Source organism: Anopheles merus, chromosome X, assembly GCF_017562075.2.
Source record: "Anopheles merus strain MAF chromosome X, AmerM5.1, whole genome shotgun sequence".
Classification (NCBI taxonomy): domain Eukaryota; kingdom Metazoa; phylum Arthropoda; class Insecta; order Diptera; family Culicidae; genus Anopheles; species Anopheles merus.
This window is the reverse complement of record NC_054081.1, coordinates 4,012,102-4,038,689: the sequence shown is the minus strand read 5'-3', so window position 1 is coordinate 4,038,689 and position 26,588 is coordinate 4,012,102. Positions and strand designations below refer to the sequence as shown.

General features: G+C 55.7%; 1 protein-coding gene across 1 annotated transcript in view; it reads right to left on the bottom strand.

Moving 5' to 3' along the window:
• Positions 1-26,588, bottom strand: part of LOC121589402 (F-actin-monooxygenase Mical) — a 65,893-nt gene that overhangs the window by 8,749 nt on the left and 30,556 nt on the right. The window contains exons 4-13 of the mRNA XM_041908323.1: positions 23,691-24,057; positions 22,155-23,610; positions 21,561-22,066; positions 19,145-19,393; positions 17,214-17,735; positions 16,416-17,148; positions 14,244-14,359; positions 7,497-13,567; positions 7,190-7,316; positions 164-4,693 (exon numbers count right to left, since the gene is read on the bottom strand). Coding sequence (XP_041764257.1) covers positions 164-4,693; positions 7,190-7,316; positions 7,497-13,567; positions 14,244-14,359; positions 16,416-17,148; positions 17,214-17,735; positions 19,145-19,393; positions 21,561-22,066; positions 22,155-23,610; positions 23,691-24,035 — 14,655 coding nt within the window. The 5' untranslated portion in view covers positions 24,036-24,057. The remainder of the gene's footprint in view (positions 1-163; positions 4,694-7,189; positions 7,317-7,496; positions 13,568-14,243; positions 14,360-16,415; positions 17,149-17,213; positions 17,736-19,144; positions 19,394-21,560; positions 22,067-22,154; positions 23,611-23,690; positions 24,058-26,588) is intronic.

The following is a 26,588-nucleotide window of genomic DNA, read 5'->3' as shown; positions in this document are numbered from 1 at the left end:
AGAGAGAGAGAGAAAAAGGAAAAGAAACACACGTATGAGCCACCGACAAAAACACCGTTTTTTTCCGAGCTACCAAGCGCGATCAACCCTTTAAAAAAAAGAATAGGTCCCACCACCAAAAAGAAAGGCGGCCAGCCGCTCCAGAGACCTTCGCGTCACGTACCTTGGATTTGTCCTTCAGCTTGGGGGAAATTTTGAACCGCAAAAAGCCCCCGCCGGACGAGGGGCTGGTGCTGCCGCCACCGTTCACCGGTTCCGGCTGGCCGTTGACCGCGAGCAGATTGCTCGGGGGCCGGTCCTTGGTCGGGGACGCCTCCTTGCTGCCACCGGCGCCGTCCGCCGCGGTTGGTTTTTTGCGCCCGTTGAAAAACTCCGACACCTTCTCGATGATGCTCTTGCGGCGCTCCCGATCCTTGCCGCGCTTGGTGGCGGCGCCCCGCACCCGCACCTCGCTGTCCGGCTCGGTCGCCCCGCTGTGCACCAGGTTCGGGTCGGAGATGTAGTCGGTGAGCTTGTGGGGCAGCGCCGGCGGGTCGGCCAGCTCGCCGGTCGCCGCGCCGAGCCCGGCGCTCGTGATCCGATAGCTCGGCTGCTGGCTGTGCTGGTGGGGCAGGTGATGATGGTGGCGGTGTGCAAGGGCCGCCTGGTTGTAATGGTGATGGTGGTGGTGGTGGTGCTGTTGCTGCTGCTTCAGCATCGACACATCGTTGACGCTTTTCGAGGTGATGAGCTTCGTGCGATGGTGTTGCTGCTGCTGCTGATCCTTGCACTTGGCGTCGTCGGATTTGTTCGGCTCGGCCCGGTTGTTCGCGTCGTCATCGTCGTCGGTGGTGGTGTTGGTGAGGGCGCGCATCGTGAGGTGATACTTTTTGCGCAGCAGCAGCACCTGGTCCTCGGGCGACAGTCCCAAATCTTGGTTAGATTTCAGGCGTGCCCGGGAGCGGGCCTCCTCGCGCAGCTGGCCCGTCGTGGGGGCCGCATCGCCACCGGCACGGGGCGTTGCGAGCGCTACGGGCGTGACCGGTGCGGCCGGCCCACCGTTCAACGGGATGGCGGCTGCCCGGGCGGGCGACGCGCCGTCCACCGCGGGCGGCACGTCGGCGACACCGGCGGACTGCTGGCCGCCCAGCGCGTTGCTGCGGTTGCGGCTGCGGTTGAGGCGCTTTTCCGCATTCAGCTGCTTCTTCGTCTGCAGCTTGTCCATGACTAGATCGTGTATGAGATCCTTCTGCTTCACGCGCTCCTTCGCGATCTCCTCGATTTTCTTCTCCACGCTCTTGGGCGGCTCGGGCGTGCCGGCTGGTGCCGGCGATTGTGGCGACTGCTGCTGCTGCTGCTGCTGCTGCGGCTGGTCTGCCTTCGGTGACGCGCCGGGCACACTCTCTGCTGTCGCGGGCGGCGCCGCCTCGGACAGGGGCAGCGCCACCATCGACCCGTCAGCCTTGGGCGATTTGCGCTTCGCGCTCTTCATCACCTCGAGCGAGTCGCGCGCTTTGCTGATCTGCTGGATCTTCTGCTGCAGCCGCTTCACGTACTTCTCGTACCCGATGTCCTCGATGCTTTTGAGCGAGTCGCGCCGCACGTCCTTCCGCTCCAGGCTGCTCCGCTTGCCGGACAGCGACTCGACCGAGATCTTCCGTACCGGACCGTCCCCCTGCTCCTCCTGCTCGTCCTGCTGCTCCTCCTGTACATCGCCGCCGGCACTGCCCCGGCCACTGCTGCCGGACGACGGTTTCGGGCTTGCGACGGCCGCACCACCGGCGAGGGGGCGGCCGCCGGCTTCCAAGTGCGCCGGTCCCACGATCGTGGTGGCGTCGCTGTCCCCGTACGTGCTGTCCGTGGCCGTGCCCGTGCCCTGCGACGAGCTGACCAGCAGCAGGCTGTCCTCCTCGATGTCGGCGTCCAGCCGCAGCCCGGGGAACGTGCCCTTCCCGGGCGGCTCCTCGTTCATCGGCGTCTTGGCGTCGTCCGCCGCGAGCAGGTACGCGCCCTGCTCGATGTAGTCGAGCTGCCGGCCCGCAACCTGGCTGTTGATCGCCTCGACCAGCGGTGCCGCGGACCCGTACACCGGCGGCGGCGGGTGGTACACCGTCCGCTGGGCCTCCACCGCCGGATCCATTATCTCCATGTAGCCGCGGTTCTTCACCACCATCCGGTTGGTGGTGGCGTACGTCTCGATGCAGCTTTCCTCCTCCGAGCCGGTGTCCATGAACTCGATGTCCTCCAGCGCCAGATTCCGTATGATGCCGTCCTCGGTCGCGAGCGGGGCAGTGGCGGCCAGTGGAAGCACCGCCCCCCTTGCGTTCGGCCCGCCGTCGCGCTTGGCCGGCAGCCGCAGATGCTTCGGCTTTTGGTTGCGGCGCACCGTAGCGCCCCTGCCCGCCCCGAGCCCAAACTCCAGATCGACAAAGTTCTCCGAGACGGCGTCGTCGGCCGCCCAGTCGGACAGCTCCGTCTCGGTGAGGTTGTTCTGCGTCGTCACCTCCGTGTCGTCCGGCGAGTCCGAGTCCGGGTCCTGGGTGGCGGCGACGGCCACCAGCGGCGGCAGCATTTCGCCCGCCATCGGCGTCTGCTCCGCGTCCGTTTCGCTCTCGGGCGGCCTGGGCTCCGCCAGGCTGAGATGGGTCGGCTTCGGCGGCACGGCGCTGCGCTGCGCCTCCAGCACGAACGGCAGGTTCTTGAGCGTGTCGAGCTTGTGCTCGTGCAGCGAATCGAACCGGAAGCCGCCGGTCCGCTGCGAGACAAAGTTAGAGAGAGACGGAGCCTTGGTGGTGGTGGCGGCTTGATCCTCCGCCACAGGCTCCTCCGGCTTGGCAGGTGGCGGTGTCGGTGTGCTAGCACGCTCCTCCTCCTCCTCCTCCTCTTCAGCTGGTACTACCTGCTCGTCGGCGTTGCGTTCCGCCTGCCCCGGGTGCTCCGGTGCACTCTCCACCACCGTGCTGATGCTGTCCTGGTTCATCTCGGCCTGCAGCAGCTGGGCCGCTATCTGCGTGTCGGGCGGCAGCCGCTCCATCAGCTTCAGGTCCTCCGGATCGCCTATGTACCGGCCGTCGATGATCATCAGGCTGTCGATCTGCATCAGCTCGCCCGTTGCGTCGCGCACCTCGAGTCGCGGCACGAACCGCTCGTCCCCGTGCTGCGTCTCCGGGCTGGTGGTCGAGTCGAGTATGAAGTGCGGTATGTCCTCCACGCTCGACGTGCTGCTGCTCGAGCTGCTGCTCGAGCTGCTCGAACTGCTGATGCCGCTGCTGTTCGAGCCCGACTCGGAGATGCTGTCCGACTCGATCTCCTCCTGCTTGGTCCAGGGCACGTCCAGCGGCACCTGCAGCGTCGTCTCGTGGCATCCCTCCTCCTGCTCCCTTTCCTCCTCCACCGCTCTCTGCTGCTCTTTCGGGGGCTGCCGCTCCGCCAAGCCGCCGTTCGCCGTCTGCTCGATCGTGTTGTCGTTGCTGTCGTTCCGTGCGTTGCCCGACGCCGGGTCCGGCATGGCATTTGAGTTGGTGGGGCGCTCGGGGCCGATAGCACCAGCCCCGCCGCCAGCCACCTTCGAGGGCGCGATGCTGAAATCGAGCGTCGTCTCCACCAGCGACCGGTCACAGTTGGGCGAATCGGTCGTCAGGTCGATGTACGCGTGCTTCAGCGCACCGATGTACTTCCGCTCCGGACCGGCGATCGGCTCGTGGGTCGCCCCGGAGGATGCCACCTCGCGATGGGTCGGGGACGCCGTCGTCGCCTTCCCCTTTTCCGGCGTCACTATGTCGATGATTTCGATCACCTCCACCTCCTCCTCCTCTTCGCCATTGTTGTTATTGTTGTTGTGGTTGTTGGCCTTGTTGTTGACGGGTGTGTGGTGGTGGTGGTTGTTGTTGTTCTGTGTGCCGTTGCTGCTGTGGTTGTTGTTGTTGTTGATGCTGTTTTTCAGCTTGGCGGCATGGTCCAGGTGACCATTGCTCTCGCTCGGCTTTGCCGGCGACCCGTTCTGGGCCGGTGACGTCACCGGCGGCTGCTCCGGCGGCTCCTCCTTGGGCGGCAGGGCCGGGAAGCACTCGCTCGACTTGATCTCGTTCAGCTTGTTCTCCACCAGCGTGGTGTTGATCGTTTCCACCAGCGAGGAGCGCTTGTTGGCAGCGCCGGCCCCCACGCTTCCCACCACGTTCGGTTGCCCATTGCCGGACCGCTTGCCCTCGTACACGTTCTCCTTCTCCGTGTCGTTGGCCGACTCGGTTGGGCCGGGCGCTACCGGCGTTACTGGCACCGGCGCCGCCGGCGCACTCGCCTTCAGGAACGGCTGCAGCGTCGGACTGACCTGTACCGCCGCCGCCGGGTTGAGCAGCTTCTGGCACTCGGTAATGTTCGAGTGGAACGTTTTAAACTTGGAGTCGAGCGCCGAGGCCGAGCCGGACTTGAGGATGCCCAGCCCGGTCGTGCCCTCGCCGAGCAGGTACTTCTTCTTCAGCTCGAGGCTCTTCTTGGACGCGATGCCCTCGGTGCTGGCCGTCTTGCTCAGGACGTAGTCGCCCGGCCGCGGCACGGCCAGCGGCGCCCGGTTCTGCACGAGCTTGATCGTCGGGTCGACCTCGACCAGCGGCTTAAACTCCAGGTGGAACGAGGGCGGCACCCGCTGCGGCTGCTCGTCGTCAAACTCCGAGTCGGTCGATATTTCCGTCGAGTTTACCTCCGAGTTGGAAGCACCCTGGGGGAAGCAGAAAAAAATGGGAACGGCATATTAGTGCGCAGTTTCACCCGGGGGAGCTGTTCTGTGACAACAGGGGGGAACACGAACAGGAAAACGGCAAACATTCCAAGGTTTTTAGGAGACCAACACAACCGGGCAGCAGTAAGAGCGCTTTGGAGCTGGTTATTGCGAGGGCGTCGTCGTCGTCGTACGTCGCCGCTTTTTGGCGAGTGGGATGCAGGTTAAGCGTCACAACGTTAGTCGGTATCTCTGCGTCGTTAGTGTCTGTGAGTGTGTCTGGGTACTAAAACTGCGCCAAGGGCAACATTCCAGCATTATAGGCTTCCGCGAGACACAAAGTTAGTATTAAAACAATGATAAAAAGCGGTTAAAAAAAGTTGGAACATTGTGATATTTTAACATCACCGGCGCGTCATTTGAGATTCGGCTTTGATTTATCCACCCATATTTGTCCTGTTGACTTTGGGGGAGAGGTTTTAATGGAGCGTGTTTTGAGGGTTCATAGTGTACCATCTACACAATATGTTAGGCAAAATTGTGTCACAGTGTTGACAAATCCAAATTCTTGGAAACGGCCGGTATGTTTGGTGATTTTGTACCGTATTTCGTGTAAAAACGTACCAATAGTGGTATAATGGTAGAAGGAATAAGTGCTAAGACATACTTTCTAACAAAAAAACAGTAAAACAACTGTTCCGAAACTTTTTTCAACGTCTGATTTTTACTCTTATTATTTCATCCAAAGCAAAGGGTGATACCGTATTGGATGATTTCATCGAACAATGTTTGGTTTGTTGTCATGCCCATCAGACTGAGTTAGAAAGGTGACGTGATCAATCAGAAGTGAGACTCAAGCAGTTGGTACGACCATCACATGCTTGGTGACATTTTTGCAACTCTTGGTCAGTCACTAGGTCGCAACATTTTTTGTCGGTATTCATCACGATAGTCATGGGAGATATGCGGTGCGTGCGAGTGGCCCCAAGCAACTAAATGAACCTGCTTTCTCGCTTTTAAATGATGTAAAATAGCGAAAAAGCATCATTTTCTTGCTTGGGATCATACGTCAAATATGTACCAAGAATGTATATGTCGTGATTATCACCGACAGAAAATGGCATGACCAAGTGATTGACCAAGAATTCGGTACTACAACAAATGTCATTAAGCATGTGATTGGTCTACCAACTGTTTGAGTCTCACCCCAGATCAGCACAGTACGGGGGCTGACTTCAACTTCGTTTCAGTCATGAGTGTTGGTGACTGCAACAGTGGCATTTGGCAGCACTGTTCTCAGCCAGCAAAAAGTCATGACTGTGTTTGCGATGGCATTAAGCTCAGCTTGTCAGTCAGAGTATCATGTTGGACTCAAGCACTCGCACGTCGCGTTCGGCATGACATGACACATTTTCATTGAGTATCAGCAATGAACATCAAGCTACCACGATTTTTGTAGTGCATTGTTTTCGGTGGTGAGCATCACGTGATTATAATGACATTTTGCAGCACTACGTGTACCATACCATAAGAATGAGTGACAAGTGATGTGAAATATTGCCAGCACATGAGGAGGCCTGAAGAAGACTGGTGTGTGCCCTATGTTTGGTACATCAAAAGAACCCGTGTTTACCCAACTTTTGTACAGGCCAGCACAAGGCGTGTCGGAGGATCAGTAAGTAACCCACATAGTACTAGTAATTGTGCTTTACATCCAGTTTTTTTGTTTAATTTTTTTTTTTTTGAATGTAACCGATGTTCACAAGACCCTGAAGATGAGACGAGATGCTGTCGTGTTTTGAATGGATCAAACCACAGCTTTTAAATAATCGAATTAAAGTGTGAAGCGCGGGCAAAGCGAGCAACGAAAATGATAAAAAATGAAACGGGATTAGATGGCCAGACGGGTAAGTAAGAAAGTAAAATAAACAAAAAGAAACAATATACACAGTGAAAAGAAAGATAAAACCAGATGGTCGCAATAGACACAAAACAATAAGAGCAAAACTCCACGTCAAACAACGCAAATGTAATGAAAACAGAAACAAAATAAAAACGCAACGAAAACACAACACAGCGTCACACCGTAACACAGCAAGTTTACCTCTCCGGTGTGGGGATGTTGGGGAGTGGTGTGTTGTGGGGACAATATTCACTTCACGCGAGCGATCGATCGTGTGTGTGGTAGCGAGAACAATTACCACCCACACACATACGCACACAACAGATGCGACAGATCGCTCCCTCGTCGGGCGGGAAGAAGACAACACACCGACACAGGACACAGGTACAGAAACAGCAGGTGGACACGCTTCATTTTTTGTTTGTTTTTCAGGTGCCGAAACTATCTGCCAAACTAGAGCAGCGGCTCGACTTTAACGGACGGAGCCCCATTTTGTTTTGAGGTTGTTTTTTTGTATAAAGTAACGCAAATGTGTTGTTGTTGGTGGTGGTGGTAATGTATAGAGCGTTTAGGCAGGCAATGTGGAGACACACGAACACGTACGAAGAAACAGAAACACGCTGGATGGTGCACAGGTAGATGAGCACAGAGATGAGGATGGGTTGAGCACACAGGCTGCACTCGACAGGGTAGAGGAACTTGGTCGTGTTGGTCTGATCGCTAGATGGTAATGAAGATGTGAAGATATGGCTTTCTTCGCGACTACACATTTGACAGATGATGATGGAGGATGCTGTGTTGCAGGTGGAGCAGGAGGAGTAGTAGAATATAGGCATATGGTATATGGCACAAACAGAGAGCGTCAGATCGGGTGTGTCTTCGACTCGTCTCCGCGTTTACGAAATGTTGCAGTTGTCGCGCGTGCGCGACGTATCGCCTGCTCCACGTCGCCGATGGTCGTAGCTGCTGGACGCGACCGACCGACCGCCTCCACCAACGGACCCGGAAGCAGTAGTAGTGGTCGGATAGTCCTTGCGCCCACCGTACTGCAGCATCCGGGACGGCTGCGTGATGGCCTTCGTCTGGATGCGGCTCATGGCGGCCGCGCCCGAGTTGCCGTACGACGAGCCCGCAGTCCCGTAGCCCAGTGCGGCCGAGCGCGGATGATGGTAGCCGCCGCCGACGCCGCTAGCCGTCGGATGGTGATGGTGGTGCGAGTACTCCTCCTCGCTGTCATTCTCGAGCATCTCGCGTATGTACGGGTTCGGGTCGTTGCGCGTCAGCTGCGTGCGGATGAACTTGTTCGTCTTCTCGTGCAGCCGATGGCTGCGGTCGACGATGTGCCGATCCTCGGCATCGTACCGGCGCGCGTACTGCGTGCGGGCGATGTCCCGCGGCAGCTCCCTCGAGCTGAACGTGATTGTCGGCACGTGGCCGGCCGTTTTCGAGCGCCCCAGCGGCACCGTAGTGCCGTAGTGGGAGGTCGCCGGTGGCATCTCCACCTCCACCGGGTAGTACGGCTCCTTGTAGTACTTGGCCGGCGTACGCTGCACGGCGACCGGCACCTCGTAGCACGCGGCCTCCCGCCGGTTCGCTCTCGGGACGTACTCGTCCGGGTCGTACGAACGCGGCAGCGGCTGGTCGGGCGGCGACGCTACCCCCGCATGGGCCGCACGGGTCGCCCTCGGGATGTACTCCTCCGGGTCGTAGTCACGCGGCAGCGTCGGATCGGGATAGTCGTACAGGTCCGCCCCGCGCCGATTGATGCGCGGCACGTACTCGTCCGGATCGTAGCCCTTCGGGATGGCCTTGCGGCGCAGGGGCCGGGCCCGCCGCACCTCCAGATCCTCGATGCGCTTCTCCAGCGCCTTCACGTCCGGCTTCGGCTTCGCGCCCCCCTCGTAGTACGTGACGCCCCGGTCCAGTATTGCCTCCCACTTGGAGAAGTCGGTCGTGCGCGGCCGGGGCGACTCGCGATCAATGTCCACCTTCGGCGGCTCCACCGCGCGCCCCTCCTTCCCTGCTCCCCTCGCCACATCCGTGAGTGAGCGGTTCTTGCGGGACTTGTTCGCCCGATCGGTCTGCCAGCGGCGGGCCGGATGGTCGCGCAGATTCGCCAGCTCCTCGTCCGAGCCGAGCTCGAGCTCGAGGTGGCGCAGGCGCGGATCGACCAGCTGGCGCGACCGCGCTGACGGCTCCACATCGTACCCGAAGTCGCGCAGCTCGTCCAGCGATTGCTTCTGCTTGAGCGAGCTCCTGCGCTGGCCACTGCCGGGCACCGCCAACCGGTCGTACGACTTGGAGCGCCGCAGCTTGGACGAGGCGCTCGGCTGGCGCTGCCGGCTGTCCGGCACGACGAAGAACGTGTCCACGACCGCATCGTTCTGCTTCACAAACACCTGCTCGATCGCAACGTTCTCGATGCTGGCGGATTTGCGCGCCCGCCACGGATCGATGCAGAGCGAGTTGTCGAACGCGGCACGACCTGCAGCCCGGGCGGCCGTCGGGATGGGCGAGGTGCTCGTCTCGGTGCGGTCGATCTTCTTCTGCCGCCGGAGCGGACGCTGGGGCTGCGACTCCGGCGGACCGGAGGGCGGCACCGGTATCGGTTCCTCGCGCGATGCCTTCTCCTCCAGCAGCTGCTTGTAGGCCTGGAAGTCGGTGCGGTCGCGGCGTGCCGGTGCCGGCGGTTCGTACACGACCGGCGCGGCAAAGTCCGCACCGACCAGCCCGGACGTGATGTCTTTGAGGATGTGGGCGTAGTCGCCCGACATGCCCTGGGTGGACGGTTGCGGCTGCACCGGCTGCTCCCCGTCCGCGCTCGTGTGCAGCGTGTAGACCTGGATCGTCTGCGGCGGTGGCACCAGCGGCATCGCCGCCGTCTTCTTGAGCGATTCCATGTGGTCGAGGATCTGCAGCGGCTTCGGCTCGGGCTTCTTGGTCGAGCTGATCACGTCCGGCATGATGGTGCCTCCGGCGGCAGGTTTGGCGAGCGTCGAGCTGTCGACCAGATCGGACCGGTTCTGTTTCGGCTCGGGCTCTTCCCGCTTGCACAGCTCCTCGAACAGGTCCAGCTCGGTCTGGGAGGCGTCGGTCGCGCTGAACAGGGCCGCAAACGCATCCTTCGAGTGGTCCTGCTCTTTGGCAGCTTTGGCACGCGATTGCTGCAATTTGTCGGTGAGCTGGGAGATTGTCTCGTTGAGCTTGGCCTCCGATATGCCTCGGCTGGCGGTGGTTTTGGTGGAGCCTGAGCTACTCGCTGCTGTGGAGACGCTGGTGGCGGACTCTACGCTACGCTTACTGTTGCTGTAAGATGGACCAGATGGTTCCTGTTTCGTCGGACCCTGCTTATTACCTACCGGCAGGTTGTCTACCTTCTTTTCAACCGTCCTCTTCTCCACTGTCGGCGCCTTCGGTGGTTTCGGCTTCTCCTCCTCTGCCAAAAGTTCGTCCAGATCAATATCCCCGGTCGCCGCCACATCGTCTCCAATCTTCTGCAGCAGATCCTCAAACTCGTCCACCTCTGTCCGCTTGCCAGCAACCTCCTTCACCTTCACCTCCGCATCGCGGCTCAGTATGCCCCGATGGCGATCAATGTCCGCCGGCACGTTCGGCATGACGAAGGATTTGCTCTTCGCTGCCGAGGAGGCGCTCTGTCCAGCGGCACTGACCACCGAGGACGGCAGCACCGCGCTGCCTTTCTTCACGTACTGCTCCTTGATTTGGGTCGAGCGCTCGAGCCGAATTTGCATCTTCTCCTCGCTGCCCTGCCGCTTCTCCGCCTGGCTCGACTTAACGCTCGGCGTTCGGATCACCTCCATCTTGGGCTCCATCGTGGTCGAAGGACCAGCCGCAACTAGTGCGGAGTTGGCCCGCTGCAGCTTCTGCAGCTCCTTGTGGAAGGAGGACTTCTGGCGCTGGCGCGGCACCGGCACGTCCTCGTCGAGGGCGACTCCCGGCATCAGCTCCATCACGAGCTGGTTGATGCCCTCGCGATAGTGCGGATCGATGCGATCGTCCGGCTCGGGCGCAGCGGGCTGCACCGTGAGCAGCGCGCTGCGCACGTCCGACAGCGTTTTCGGCGGTTCGGGCGCTCGCTCTGGCTGTGCTTTGGTGATTGGTTGCTGCTGCTGCTGCTGCTGCTGCTGCTGCTGCTGCTGCTGGTTGGCGAATATGGCTTCGTGCTTTTTGCGCAGCTCCTCGAAGCACTGCTCGTCGGAGGAAAGCGTACGGCAGCGGGTATGGGGCGGCGTCGGGCCCGGCTGAACGACACTGTTGGCTTGTGCTGGCAGTGGCGACGCCGCCTCCACCTGCACCTCTGGTTTCGTGGGATTATTGCCATCCTTCTTTTCGGGTTGTTTCTGCTCAGGCGACGCGACTTCTTGCTGCTTCTTACTCTGCTGCTGCTGCTGCTGCTGCTTGCGCTTGGTCGGGGGCGTCGCAAGCCCATTGCACACCACCTGCCTCTTCGTCTCCTCCTGCCGCACCCTCTGCTGCTTCTCCTCCACCGTCGGCGCACGGTGCAGCTCGAGCATGGAGATGGATTTTTGCGACAGCGGATCCTTCGAGACGGCGGCGAACGCCGACTTCGGCGCGGCCGGCTTGCTCGGGCTCGGACGTTCGGGCGGTTCGGCGGACGGTTTCAGCGAGATCTGCACGCTAGAAATCACCTTCCTCGATGCGGTCGGCGTGCCAGAAGGAGGAGGTGCTGGAGTTGCTGTCGTTGCTGCTGCTGCTGCTGCTGCTGCTGCTGCCGAGCTCGCCGGGCTGCCAGCCTTCTGACTGGGCGCTGCTGCGCCCGCTCTCGCCGCTCCAGGCGCCAGCTTCACTGCCGGCGATGTTGTCCCGCTCGTCTTCGCCGTCGCTGCCTTCGCGGATGGTGGTGGCTGCGCTGCGAGCGCCACCACCGATTCTTTCTCGGGCGTCGCTTTCGGCGGCTGTTCCTGCTGCGGCTTCCGCTTCTTCTGCTGCGGGTCCTGAAAGGGCTGCAAAGTAAGTACATCGGTGCTGGGCTGGGAGGCGCCGGAACGAAAGGTGCTCGAACCCCCCGAGCTCGACCTTCGCTCCCCGTCTCCCTGCGGCTCCTCCTCCACCACTTTACCTAGGGCGGTGGGCGCTGCTGCTGCTGCTGCTGCTACTGCCTGCTTGCCGCCCGCTTCCACCGCTGCCTCCACCGTCTCCTCCGCGCCGTGGTTGGTCAGATCGATCAGCGAGGACGAGCGCGTGTCCAGCTTGGACAGGCTGGCGAGATAGATCTCCTCGAGCGTTTCCTGCATCTTCACCGGCATCGCTATCTTAAACGCGGGCCGCTTGATGGTCAGCTTCGGCACGGTCTGCTGCGGCGCAGCCGGCTTCGACTCCTTCGCCGGTTTCTTCGCCTTCTTGGGCGAATCTTTGCGGGCCGTGGGGCCCGTGGCCGCTTTGCCGTTTTTGCGCGTCTGCTTCGGGCTCGATTTGTTCGACCGCGACTCCTCCACGATCGCCTCGAACGTGTCGACCAGCTCGTCGTTTACGTCCTGCAGCAGCGCCTCGAACAGCTGCTCGTCCGGATCGATCGGTTGCTCCTGCTGCTTCTGGGCAGCGGCCGGCTCCTCCTTGCGGCGCACCACAGGCGATTCGGTCGGCTTCGGCGGCTTCACAGCGGCACCGTTCGCCACCTTCGGCTGGGACGCCGGTAGGGCCGCCTCCGTTTTCGACTTGCGTATCGGCTGGAAGGCGAGTATGTTCTTCTTGGGCGGCAGTGGTACAACCGGCGGCTTCGGGGGCAGCACGGCCCCCCCACCGAGCGCCAGCTTCCGCACCGGGCCGGGCGATTCGATGCTGCTCTTGCGCGAGATGGCCGGCGACACGACGGACGAGGACGGTGGCGTCCCCGCTGGGGCCTTTGCGCCAAAGTATTTGGCCAGATCGACATCGCTCGGCTTCTTGCGCCCGAGGGCCGGCGATCCTTCCACGCTCGAGACGGACGACGGTGTGGTGCCGGTTGACTTGCCGGCCCCGCCCGGGAAGTACCGGGCCAGCCCGTTGCCCTGCTGCAGCGCGGCAACGTCCTTGTTCGGGAGCTGCTTGCGGGGCTGCTGCTGCGCCTTCTGCTTCTCCGCGAAGAACTTGGCCACGTCCTGCTCGCTCTTGACGCCGACCACCTTCGGGCCGCCGTCCACCGCGGACCGGATCGACTGCATGTTGCTCTGGAACTTTTTCGCCTCCTGCCGCTTGGAGCGCTTTTCCGCCTCGAGCTGCTCCTGCTTCAGCTGGGCGAGAAACTCGTCCGGCTCGGGGTCGCCCGCCGCCTCCCGGGCCAGGCTCGACCGGCGGCTGTTGCCGGTGGACCGCTGGCTGTGGGGCGACCCGCCGTCCGGTTTGCTGTGCCTGCGGCCGGCCAGCTTCTTGTGCGAAGGGGTCGGCGAGGCTGGCGGCATCGCTGCGGCGGTCTGACTCTTTACCACCGCCCGCGGAGACGGTGGAACAACGGGGGCTGGGCGGGCAAGCTGCGGTGACGACTGCTGCGGTGAGGCTGTATTAGTGGCGACGGGCTGTCGCATCGATATGGAAGCGGATGACGAGCGTAATGGAGGCGAATGCTGTGGTGATGGCGCCTGCTGTTGTTGTTGTTGTAGTGGTGGTGGGGATGGTGTTGTGGTGGTGCTTGCTGTTGGTGGTGAGATTTGTGATTTCGGTTTGATGAGTGTGGTTAGGCTGTTCATGAGGCCGCCGAAAAAGGAGGTACTTTTGACTTTGGCCGAATCGGTCGCGCTACCACCGGTTGCTGCACCGGTCTGCTGGCCGGTCGGTTGTTGCGGCTGCGCCTGGTCGGCACCACCCTGCTGCGCGTGCAGCCACTGCTCCCGCACGCTCAGCTTCTGCAGCATGCGCTCCTTGATGGCACGATCCTCGGCACTTTCCACCGGTCCGGTCGGGGCTGGGGCAGCCTTGCCCACGGTTGCCTGCTGCACGGTGACGACCTGACACTTCTACCACAATGCACACATACACACATACACACACGTACACGCCAATGGGGTGTTGGGAGGAACAAGTTTCCATGTGATTTGGGAAGTTTGAGATAAATTTTGTTTTGTTTTTGTGCGCACAAACCAAAACGCAACAAGAGAACACACAATTTCGTTTCGTTGTTTGTTGATGTTGTTGTTGTGGTTGTTGTTGAAATACATGAGAAAGAGACAGATGGTAGGTGCGCGGTTTTGCACCGCCAAAAACAAAACAGGGTAAACGAAGAAGAAGAAGAAGAAAAAAAATGGAAAAAAGAAACAGATTGTAATACAGTGAACAGCACCATTAACCTCACTCCGCACTGGTGCGCGCTTCACACCTGCAAAACAAACAAACAAACAAAAAAAAAAGCGCACGCAGTTGGATCCTAAACGAAGAAAGAAGAAAAAGAAAACACTCCCCACAAACAACAGAGTCACAGGGAGCGGAAGGGCGGGGAGGAGTGTCAAAGTACCGACCGTCCGCTAGTGATTGCGATTCCCCCGCGCTGCCGTACAATTTGCGTGCTAGTGGGACGGGCGGGCGGGCAGGCGGGAAACCGTGAGGTGGAGCAGGGCGCGTTAAGGGGAAGAGAAAAAGAAAATCCAACGGATATGGTGGTGGTGGCGGTGGCCAGCCAGCCACGACCAGGCTTACCTCCGTTTCCGTATCGGTCGGCAGGGTGGGCGGTGGCATCAGCTTCACCTCCTGGCGGCGCATCTCGCGCGCCCGCGCCAGCTCTTCCCCTTCGGTCTGGGAGTCCGCATCGTCATCTGAATGGGAGGAGGAAAGAAAACAAAGAACGTTAGTGTAACTAGTTCGTGTTAAAAAAAGTTGATTCTTTTATCTGAGCCATTCTCTAAACTGATTCAAAGAACAACTCTTTACGAGTTGCCCACTAGTGTTAGGTTTCTAAAACAAATGTTATAGTACACTACACGTTTCAGTATAACAAATCCTAGCTAGGGAATTAATAACACAGTTTTTTTCTTAAGTCTTCTCTAGTTCAGTAGAAAGATTCAATTCCTTAAAGAGTTGCTGATCAATCTAGGGCTGGACGTTGCGGTATTTTTCTTCATATAAATATATTTTAACGAATAACTTAAAACTAGGCGGATTGCGCGCGCGTCCGATCGCTGCCGTTGCCGTTCGTGGAAGAAAAAGTTCCCGCTGTTCGGGCGATCACCTTTCATCCGTTGCCCTCTCACGCACACCAACCAACGCGTTGATGGCCGCCAAATTATGGCATTGCTTGTATTATTGCTGAACTCTCTTTCATGCAATCTCCTCCGCCGATCCTAACTCTTATGTATAAACAGTTACAAAAGAAGTCGAAAGATTCAATTCCGTAAATAGTTGTTATGAAAGGAGTCGAAAGATTCAATTACGTAAAGAGTTGCGAACGGATTCGACAGATTCAATTCCGTAAAGAGTTGTTTTGCAAGGAGTTGAAAGATTCAATTTCGTAGAGAGTTTCAAAAGGAGTCAAAAGATTCAATTCTGCAAAGAGTTTCAAAAGGAGTCGAAAGATTCAATTCAGTAGAGAGTTTCAAAAGGAGTCGAAAGATTCAATTCTAAATAGTTGCAAAAGGATTCGAAAGATTCAATTCCGTTGCAAGAGTTGCAAAAGGATTCGACAGATTCAATTCCGTAAAGAGTTTCAAAAGGAGTCAAAAGATTCAATTCTGCAAAGAGTTTCAAAAGGTGTCGAAAGATTCAATTCAGTAGAGAGTTTCAAAAGGAGTCGAAAGATTCAATTCTGAATAGTTGCAAAAGGATTCGAAAGATTCAATTCCGTTGCAAGAGTTGCAAAAGGATTCGACAGATTCAATTCCGTAGAGAGTTGTTATGGAAGGAGTCGAAAGATTCAATTCCGTAAAGAGTTGCGAACGGATTCGAAAGATTGAATTCCGTAAAGAGTTGTTCTGCAAGGAGTTGAAAGATTGAATTTCGTAGAGAGTTTCAAAAGGAGTCAAAAGATTCAATTCTGTAAAGAGTTTCAAAAGGAGTCGAAAGATTCAATTCTGTAAACAGTTCCAAAAATAAATTAAAAATTCAATTTCGTAGAGAGTTTCAAAAGGAGTCAAAAGATTCAATTCTGTAAAGAGTTTCAAAAGGAGTCGAAAGATTCAATTCAGTAGAGAGTTTCAAAAGGAGTCGAAAGATTCAATTCTGAATAGTTGCAAAAGGATTGGAAAGATTCAATTCATTAAAGAGTTGCAAAATGAGTTGAATAATTCAATTCCATAAAGAGTTGCAAAACGATTCGAAAGATTCAATTCCGTAAAGAGTTACAAAAGGAGTCGAAAGATTCAATTCCGTAAAGAGTAGCAAAAGGAGCCGAAAGATTCAATTCCATAAAGAGTTACAAAAGGATTCGAGAGATTCAATTCCGTCATGAGTGCCACTCGTTATAAGTGACTCGCTGGTTATAAGTGAGATATTCTTTTCCATTTAAGTTGTATGAACAGTGAAATTATTGTTTTCACGACCGCAATTGTATTGTAATGAGCATATACATCTAAAAAAATGAAAAATGTGCTCGATAATAGATAAAGACTTTACTCGGTAGATTAAAAAAATTGGTCTTTGCGAGCCTTGCTGTAAAAAATATTCAAAAGGTTCCACGTTAAGGACCAAATTGACAAACCAAGCATAAAATAGTGTGAAAGTTCCATGAACAAAGGGAAAAGAGTAGCCGTCTACGCAACCAAATAAGACTAGCCCGGCGGACACTAAGGAATTCAAAAGGTGTGAGTAGCTGTGAGTCGTTCTTTTAGTAAAAAGTCACAAAGCACATCACTAGCGTTTACACCCAGCCACACATACCTTCGCTCGAGTAGCTGTAGAAGTCGGCGTCGCTGTCGACCAGGTTCGAGAAGCGCTTGTCGCTGATCCACTCGGACGCGAGCTGCAGCGTCTGGGCGCCGAGCGGCGAGTCCGCCGTCTCCTCGTAGTCCGACTCGCTGTCCGTGTCCGACTCGTCCGTGCTGGACAGCTCGGCCTCGGACACCTCCGACTCGGTGCCGAAGTTCCGGTCCGTCCACTCGTTCTCGTCGATCACCTCCATGTTCGGGTCGCCGTCCGAGTCGTCGTTGTCGGGCGTCCGGTTGCGCGCCAGATAGTCGACCGTGGACGCACCGACGCCGCCCGTCTCGCCCGCGGACCCGCCGGCAGTACCACCGGCGGTACCGATCGGGCCGCACCGTACCACCAAGCCGCCACCGCCACCCGCATCGCTCGCATCGTACACGCGGCCAATGACGGGAGCGACAGCGGCAGCCGCCGCCCCAGCCCGTCCCTTCGCTTTGCCCGCCGGCGGTTTGAGCGTTTTGGCGGGCAGCTTGAAGTGGGGCGTGCAGTAGAACCGGCCCTCCGGGTCGTCCCGGTCGAACGCGTACGCGCCGAGGCGCAGGATCGTGTGGCAGTGGTGACACTTCAGGCAGGACCGGTGCAGCGTCAACCCTTCGGCGGAGATCTTCTCCATCAGGTAGACGCGCTGCTTGCAGTAGTGACACTTTTCCGCCACACCGCTCGCGGTCAGCACCAGTGCCTTCTGGTTCTGTGGAAACAAATGGAGAGGGTGTTGATGAATGTGAAGAGAAAGAGGGGACGAATACAACTTACCGATTTTGGTGCCTGCTGAGCGGACTGTTGCTGCTGCTGCTGCTGTTGCTGCTGCTGCTGCTTGCCCGGCTTGTTGGACGTCTGCAGCTGTCCCGCAATCAGCGCGACCTTGTTCTTGCCCCGCTCGCCCAGGTCGAGATTGTGGCCCTCTTTCAGCTGCTTGTCGATCGCCTTCAGCGAGCTGTCGATCTCGCGATACTTCTCGTCGTCCTGCGGCTGCATCAGCCGGTTCTGGCGCGCCAGGAACTGCTCCCGGTTCCAGTTCGGCACCCGCTCGCGGCTCTTGCCGATGTCGGTCGTCTTCTTCGACTGCTCGATCTTGCGCTCGATCTCCTTCACGTTCCAGTCGCTGCTGTCGATCTTGCCGATCGCGCGCAGCAGATCCTTCGGCTTTTTCTCCACCACCGGCACCGTCTTGCCGTCGATGCGCTGCTCCATCGAGCGGACGCGATCGCTGAACTGATCGGCGCTGGCGTCGGCCAGCCCGCGCGGATATGCTGCCGCTAGACCCCGATCACGGTCCTTCAGTTGGCGGGTTTAAACGGGGGGGATGAAGAAGAGGAAAGAAGCGTGTGAGTGACGTTGCAAGTGCACGCTCGTTTCGCCAACACTGGTCCGTTCTCGGTCATTAGTTGTTATTTGGTAGGGCATTGTAATGTAATTGTATGCTTTGTTCAGAAAAGTTCGCTAAAGAAACTACGCGAAAAGTATTAACATATGTGCAGATTATGCGCGTCGATGTGTCAATGTGTGTGTTGATGTGTGTGAGTAGTGTGCGTCATTTCCGGTAGGTACAGGTACAGTTACAACTATTACTAATTAGAAGAAGAAAATGGTTCTCTACATTACCAGAAAAGCACCGTTAATGTTTGATACGTTTCATACCACCACACATACACATACACATACTTAGCGAGAGATAATGAGCACAACGAATAAGAATGGGTTTGGTTTTAGATGGAGTCAAGCCACATGCACATGCAAGGAAATGAGTAAGTGGGGGGGAAGGAAGCTGAGCTAAAAACATAGAAAATTATTAATTATTATTGCAGCTTGCAGGAAGGTGTTCAAGGTGGACGGAAATAATAACAACGGAGTCTGGAAAAAGAAAAGGATGGTTAGTTGCAAATTATGAAAGAACGCACAAACGCGTCGGCAGCATTCTACACAATCAGCAGCTCACAACTACACACTGGAAGAGCGGGATCGGATCCGAATGGGGGACACATTTGCCACAGGATGGACCCACTAAGGACCAACGCACTCCTCAGAATTTGGGGATCACTTCAGAGAAGAATAGGTCCACATGGAACATGGACAAATTTTGCTTTTTGATCCGCAAGAAACACATACACGACAGCCAGACATTCGGGTTAGTGCGAAAATCCAATTTGCAGCCTTGGTAGAGAGTGCCGTTAATGTGGAGCTCGTAGAGTTTCACTTTGGGCGTTGGCTTGGCGGCCATCTTGACCAGAGTTCAGAGTAAGTAGAGCGAAGTTAGTGATTGGCAAGCGGTTCGGAAGTAGCGAAACGAACGCAACTCGAACAGCGCCGAGCAGCTATTCGGGTTAGGGAGTGCCTCCAGACTCAGAAATTCGGACAAAACACACACACAGAGACACAGACAAACGGGGACAATGCACAAACACAAATAGAACGGCAGCAGGAGAGATTAATATGCGACGCCGGATTAGGTGGACAGAAAATGCGGCAGAGCAGTTCGCAGCAGAAGGGAGGAGAGTTAGGCAACAATAAACAATAGTGTGTGGAGTGTCACACTCTCGAACAGCAGGGAAGCAAATTTCAGGAAAAAGGTGTCGTGGGTCAGCTTCTGCGGGCCAGCGAGAAGGTACAGAAACACAGAACAAACGGAAACACCACAAAAACAAATCACAAGCATTCATCATCATCATCATGATCGGCACGCTTACGGGGTAGCGCAGCTTCAGCTCGAGCTCGCGGACACGGTCCGTAAACACCGGCGCTGACTGGCGGTACAGGTAGAGCGAGTAGTCCTCGAACGCGCCAGCATTGTCGCTCTCGCGCAGCAGCGTGTTCGCCTGCAGCATGTGGATGCTCTTGTAGAAGTTTTGCGTTTGCTGGGCCCGCTGCTCGCGCCGCTTCGACTGGCGGTCCTGCCGGTTCGCCTCGATCTCCTGCAAACGGCGGGTGCGCTCCTCCTGTGCGTGATGTGTATGTGTTTGCACGTGTTTTAGTTGAGAGTGTAGAAAGAGAGAGAAAGAGAGAGAGAGAGAGAAAGAAAAGAAACAGCGGAAAAGGATAAGGAACTCCATGGCCATGGGGAAAGCCTGGCCGTGGCGGCATCCAAACAAGACGGAACGCTGCGGTTGGGCACCTCACACACGCAAAATAAACGAACACACACACGAAGGACGAGAGAGCGAGACGACGACGAGTAACGGAGACTACAAATTTAAATATCCGATGATGCACTCCGAACATACCGACGAGAGGGTTGAGGTGGGGCCGGTGGTAGTGGAAGAGAGTGGGGTTTGTTGTGTGTCTTTGCTGTTGTCTTCTTACTTTTTTCTGCACTGTTGGGCACCACACACATTCGGGGAATCGATCCACGGTCCAGATCAAACCATCGTGAGCCGGGTGCGCGCATCTAACCATTGAACCACCGGGACGCTTAGCGTGGGCACGGTTCGTACTCGAGTAGGTTTTAGTGTTAATTGTGGTGGTGGGTGGTAGTGTATGTTAAAGGTATATGGGGATCAGTGAGCTGTGAATGGGGATGTGTGCATGTGTGGTTACACAACTAATACGGTGAGCGGATGGAACAGGGGGCGGGTTTAGGGACAGTTGATGTAGTACGGTCGAGGCGAGAATACCGGAATGCAACTGAAAAATAACATTAGTAGCCTTTTATGGGTATGATTTTTTTTGCGATTTATTTGCGATGCAGTCGGGGTTTTTTTTTTTGTTGGTTTAATGATTTTTTTAATGCAAATGAACGTTCGTTAAATTATGGTGGCTTGTTGTAGCTGGGGTTTACTTTCTATTGTTGTTGCTGTTCTTTTTTATAAAAATACATTATGAGATTTTTGCCTTGTTTTTTTTTTTTGCTGGAGCAGCTTCGATACTTTGTTTTTTTCAATATTACACTATACACAATTTATATAATACATGCAAATGATGGTTTCTGCGATCGAAACGAACAGCAAGAGTAGGTGTATAAAAAAAAAGAAATATATAACAAGAAACAAACACGAAACGAATCCCGGAATCCAACCGCAATAATGATAAGCTCTTTACAGACAAAACATAATATTAAACAAAGCGACAACCCAAATTGATATGATACAACCCAAGGGCCTTTACGAAGGTGCCAGGGCGAGAGAGAGAAAGAAAGAGGTTGTTTGCTTGTTGTTTTTTTTCTTCTGCTTCCTCTTTTTAATCTAATCACATCGGTAGCGAAACGGAACTGCTTATCTAAGGACAGAGCACAGGCGGTGACACAACGACAGACAACACATGCAAAAATCACGGGATGTAATAGTAGTGGTAGTAGTAGTAGTAGTAGTACGCGGTGTAAATTTATCGAACGGAATGATACAAATTGGTTATTGGCGTTACTGTACAAGCGATTGGTAAGAGCGCTAAGCTAGGGAGCGGGGGAGCAGAAGGGTTGTACAACTTATAAACTTGGAAAGTGGGAAAGTTAAGGCTCACCGGGCTGGTGTGAGCCGCTCGCGATACGTAATTGCTAATTGTTATGTTATAGTAGTTTGCTCTGGGGAGATCGTGGGGAGGATGAGCAGGGAGAGGAGAATAAAGTTATGAATGGGTGGGGGAGGGGTGAGGTACTTATGCGACTGGTATATTAACAAACTGTTATGTGCAAGAGAGTTTGAGTCTAGTGGGAGGGCACTCGTTCGATTCGTTAGGCACCGCCGCATCGTTTCAGAATCTTGTAAATACGCACAGCGCACAGTATGTTGGCATAGTAGGTCAAGCGACGGAAGCTTGTTTGAGTGGCAAAACATGTTACATTAAAAACAAAATAATACAAAGAAAAATCGAGAAAACCAAACACTTTACCAAACACAGCGGAGCGTGCACAGACTCCTCAGGACAGGCAGGATACCTAACGAACGGACAAGAGGATCCCTCCTTTCCCCCTACTCCCCACCGGTAGTTTAAATCATTCTCCCCCGCTTCGCCCTATATTAAGCTCCCCGCTTCGCCCGCGTCGAGGGGCGCCCGCTAGACTTGCTGCGGCAACAGCCGGCCGTACCCGAGCAGCCGCGTGAACGGTGGCGTCAGCCCGAGAATGCTAAGACAGAGGGAGATGAGAAATATCCGCACGCTCTCGATACTTACGATATTGCCGGACTTTTCGTTGCTGCGCCGCTTGCGCATGCGCCGCATCGTTACGTTCTGCGGCGATGCGACCCCACCCACACCCCGCTTGTACCGCTCCTCCTCCGCGTTCGGGTGGTAGTAGTTCTTGGCGTTGGGGCGGGCGGCGGCGGCGGCGGCACCGGCGTTAGCCCCACCGCCGTACGGGCCGGATGCGGTCGCGACCGGCACGATGCAGTCGCCCTTGGTTCCGCGGTGCAGCAGCTCGCCGTCCTTGTCGGCCGGGTGGACGCCGCTGGCGAGCGCCGCCATCCGCTGGACGGCCGCCATGCGGCCCAGCTTCGACCAGGCCTCCACGTTCGTTTCCTGCTTCTGCTTGAACTCGGCGTAGTCGAGCTTGATGTGCTTGACGTGCGGCACCTCGCCCCGGAACACGTCGCACACCTGCTCGAGATAGTTGAGCCACACCTTCGGCTCGACGCCGGCCAGCGTGACCGATTCCTGGCCGGACATGACGCGCGGTATGCCTGCGAAGAGAAAAGTGCGGTGATTCATCAGGTCTTGTTCGTTTGTTTGGTGAGTTTCCTCCTCAACTAAACCACCGACTCGACTCACCCAGCTGGTTTTCGAAAATGTTGAACGCGTGCTCGTTGCACACGTCCGCGCTGAAGTCGGCCAGCTCCTCCAGGTTGACCAGATCGGGCCGGTAGCGGTGGATGAGCGTGCAGAGCACCTTGCCGTTGGTGAAGCACTCGGCCGGCTCGGCCAGCTCCTGCACGAACCCGCTGTCCTTGAGCTGCGCCTTCAGCCAGCGCAGCAGCGTGGCGCCGAGCGGCACCACGTCGACCGTGCGCCGCTTGCGCTTCGCCGGCAGCTCGGTCGCGGGCGACACCGCCGACGCGATCGCGTTCGTGTCGAAGAACGTCTGCTCCAGCAGGGCCGGATCGTCCGTGTCGAGCAGATGCTTGACCTGCCCGATCTGGACGGACGCTTTGTTGAGGTTTTTGTAGCGCGTCGAGGGGTCGAGCGTGTACGCGCCGAACGCGCGGTTCAAATTTTCCGGCGTCGTCTGCCCGAGCAGCCGGTACACCGATTCGCGCTGCGCGATCGTCGCCAGCAGGCTGTTCTTCGGGTTCGCGAACAGCTTGATCGCGTACGCCGCGTCCATGCTGGACAGGAAGCCGCGCGCGCATCCCGACCCGGTCGGCCAGAACGGTTCCAGCAGGCTGTCGCCGACCAGACAGGACAGCAGCCGGTAGTTCTTGCGCACCGTCACCTTGCACGAGTTGTGCGCGGCAAAGATGGACGTAAAGTCGAACACGGCCACGTCCGGCGTACCGTAATGGTTGACCGCAAACTCGAGGTTCGGCATCTGGTACTTGGTCGCGAAGTTGGCCGCATCGCGCGCATACTCGTACAGCTTCGGCTTGTCCACGTTGGACGGGGCGAGCAGCTCGGCCGGGTCGCTCAGATCCTTGATGATGACGCCCCGGTGCAGCAGGCTGTGCTTCTTCGCCGTCATCACGAAGTAGTGCGTGTCGTCCTTGTAGTAGACGATGTTCTCCAGATCGCAGCCCGTCTTCTCGTACAGCGCCTTGAAGAACGGCTGGTCGAAGATGAACGCGACGCCACTGATCTCCTCCACCATCGCTTCCGCCTCGGTGCGCTTGTTGATGAAGTTGGCCGTGATCGCGATCGCCAGCTTGCCCCGGAACTCCTTGCGCTGGAAGCCCTCGAGCGTGTTGCGCTTGCCGTCCGCGCCGATCAGCACGTCGAACTCGTAGTGCGACACCGCGTGGTCCTCCGGCGAGACGGACGCCCGCCACCCGTACCCGTCGCCCGGCTCGATCTCCTTCACGAACGAGACGCCCTCGTGCATCTCGACGCCGAGCAGCAGGGCGACCTTCAGCAGGATGCACTGCAGCTGCCGGATCGAGATGTGGTCGATCGAGCCGGCACAGAACTTGCCGTAGAACTTTTTCGCCCCGAGCGCCTTCAGGTCGTGTATGATGAACGGCCACAGGTGCAGCACGTTGTTGCGGCTGATTCTGTCGCGCTTTTCCACCACCACCTGGAAGAGAGAGAGAGAGAGTGAGAAATGGAGCTTAGCCGAGGAGGACTCTGCGGAATTGTGTTCGAGCCTTCACTTACCACTTTGGCACCGAGAAGCTGGGCATCGATGGCGGTGCGCAAACCGCACGGGCCGGCACCGACGATCAGGACGCGCGTTTTGCTCGCCGCTCGGCCTTTACAGTATACCTTGTGGGCGGCGCGGGCATCAAACTTCTTGAACAGTGCCTGCGCCCGCCAGTCCCGGATGGCCGCCTTCATCTTGGGGTAGAATTCTTCCAACGGTCCGGGCCGCAGCCCGATCGTGTCTAGCATGTTCCAGTACAGGCCCCGGATCTGCTTCATTGTGGTGGCGGCACAGAAATGCAGAAACATCTCTGTGGCCATGGCGGCCCGCTCGTGGTCGAGCGTGAATTGTTCACTCATCGTGTCTGTTTTGGAACGAGTTCTGCAATGAAAGCGAGAGAGAGAGAGATAACGTAAATGATACGCATAAGTATTGGTTGTTAACGCAGTGTTTGTCATTGCTTCTTTTCATTGTTGCTTTTTGAAGTTGCTTTGCAGGGGTGTGGGAATTCTTGGACATTCGCGGTTACAAATTATCCATAAGTTCCAACTGGGCTTAGGTTCCAGAATCCAGAATATTTTCTTCGGAATGTCTTTGAAAAGTTTTGGGCACTTTCAACTAGGCGTTGGTTATTGATTTTTTAACCATCCAGAACTACTTCTTCAGGATGTCTTTTGAAGATGCTTTAAGGTGTGGGAGAATTCTTGGATTTTCGAGGCAACCAATTCTCCAACAGTTTCAACTGAGCTTAGGATCTTCATTTGTTCACCATCCAGAATATTTTCTTCATGATGTCTTTGGAAAATGTTGGACAGTTCCAACTGGGTTAGTTTCTAGATGTACCTACTATCCAGAATAACTTCTTCAGGATGTCTTTGGAAAATGTTGGCTTTGGTTCTTGATTTGTTGACTATCCAGAATTACTTCTTCAGGATGTCTTTTGAAAATGCTTTAAGGAGTGGGAGAATTCTTGAACTTTCGAGGCTACTAATTCCCCAACAGTTCCGTCTGGGCTTAAGTTCATCATTTGTTGACCATCCAGAATATTTTCTTCATGATGTCTTTGGAAAATGTTGGACAGTTCCAACTGGGTTAGTTTCTAGATGTACCTACCATCCAGAATAACTTCTTCAGGATGTCTTTAGATTATGTTCAAATGAATAAGAATTCTTGGTCTTTCGAGGCCACAGATTCGCCAACAATCAGTTGGAACTTAGGCTCTTGATTTTTAGACAATTGAAAATACATCAGAACCTCAAGGTAAATCACAGTGCGAGCTATTCTACGCTACGGAGCAATCTTCGCCCCTTTCAAACGTACAATGAAACCGAATCCGAATGATTGCCGCTATCATCCAGGAAGACGCAGAGTGTCTGATGTCTGGTAGTATATGATTCACACACACACACACACACACCCCAATACCAATTGCAAACAAAAGGGGCAAAGGGGAAAAAACCAGGCCGCACGCGTTATCTTTTTGCAATGAACCCCCGGCACACTCTCCGTCCAGTCGTTAACCGAGAGCACTGCAGCGACGCAGGTAGGACCCCATACACACACACTCTAACAAAGCAGCATTAAACAACCACTTTTTTGTGTAGTGCCATCACATGGGACGCGACCTCGCTGGATTTAGATAGCGCGTCGCGGCGCGCACTGCCAACCCGATAGCGCCTCGCACCCTGTGTTGGCATTGGACGCAAGCAGACGAGCAGTTGGAGTGATGACGACGATGATGGCGATGATGATAGGGGGACCACTCTCTGTCAGATCAATCGGTGAACCGTTTAGTTACACGTTTGAAATGCTTCCATCTAAACGACGCAATCGTATGTCACAGCGAGCGAGGAAGACAAGGGGCAGTATTTGCACCGCTGAAATGAAAGGTCCTTGGGATCTGGTGCCGCGCTGCGAAACTGTGATTGCCTGGTCTAGAGAGTGTAAAGGTTGGAATGAAGGCGACCGGCCATTGGGGATCAACAAACGACCTTACACGCTCGCATCAATGTACTTCACAGCTCTGCTACACAATTAGTGCAAAACGTCCGATGATGGACGCCGGGCCGTTGCGCGATACGCTTTGTATTTTCGTGAGAAGAAAAACAAATTTCCCAATGCGTTTGTTGCTGTTATTTTTTCCTTTCTTTTTTATTTCTATAGGAGCTCACCACGCTTTTGCAGCAATGAAACCACAATCATTGCTGTTGTTGTTTTTTGGGGAGTAGGCTAGCGAAAGTTCGACCACTCACATCGGGTATTGCTTCAGTGATTTAAGATTAGTGCGCAATATCTTAAGGTCAACGTGGGGTCCCCCCCCCCCCCGTTACCTTGTGTGATGTCATCTCTCCACCGTTCATCCAAAACACGCTGTGCTGTGAAAAGCCGACTTAGTCATGGTTTTCAGAGGGAAGGCGAGTAAAATATAAACCCACCTCAAGCATGTAAAAACAAAATAATATCGCACGCGGCATATTTTCGCTCCATATGGGCCGCTTTTGGCACCGGCTGGCTGTGAGTCATGTGCACTCAGTATTTCTTGGAGCTGCTAAATGTCACTGCTTGTGAGTGGAAGAATTACAACAAAAACAGGCCCACACATGGTGCGCCAAATTCCCTGGCCCTTACAGAAATTGGCAGATCTTTCCAAAAACGAGCGCACGAATTCGCGGAATGTCGTAATACAACGCAATAGTACACCAAGAAATTGCTGGAGCAGTGGGAAGAATGCGTCCTATAGTTTTCTTCAACGCAAAAACAACCATGAGATATAGTCTCACGGCACGGCTTTTGGCAAACGTGTTTCGCCCCTCGAGTCTGCGTCCACAGAGCGTTGAGAGTGAGCCGCAAGTGAGTCAGCTCTGTGTTGCACATCTTAAGCGCCCATGCAGTGGGGCTTGTAATAGCGAAGA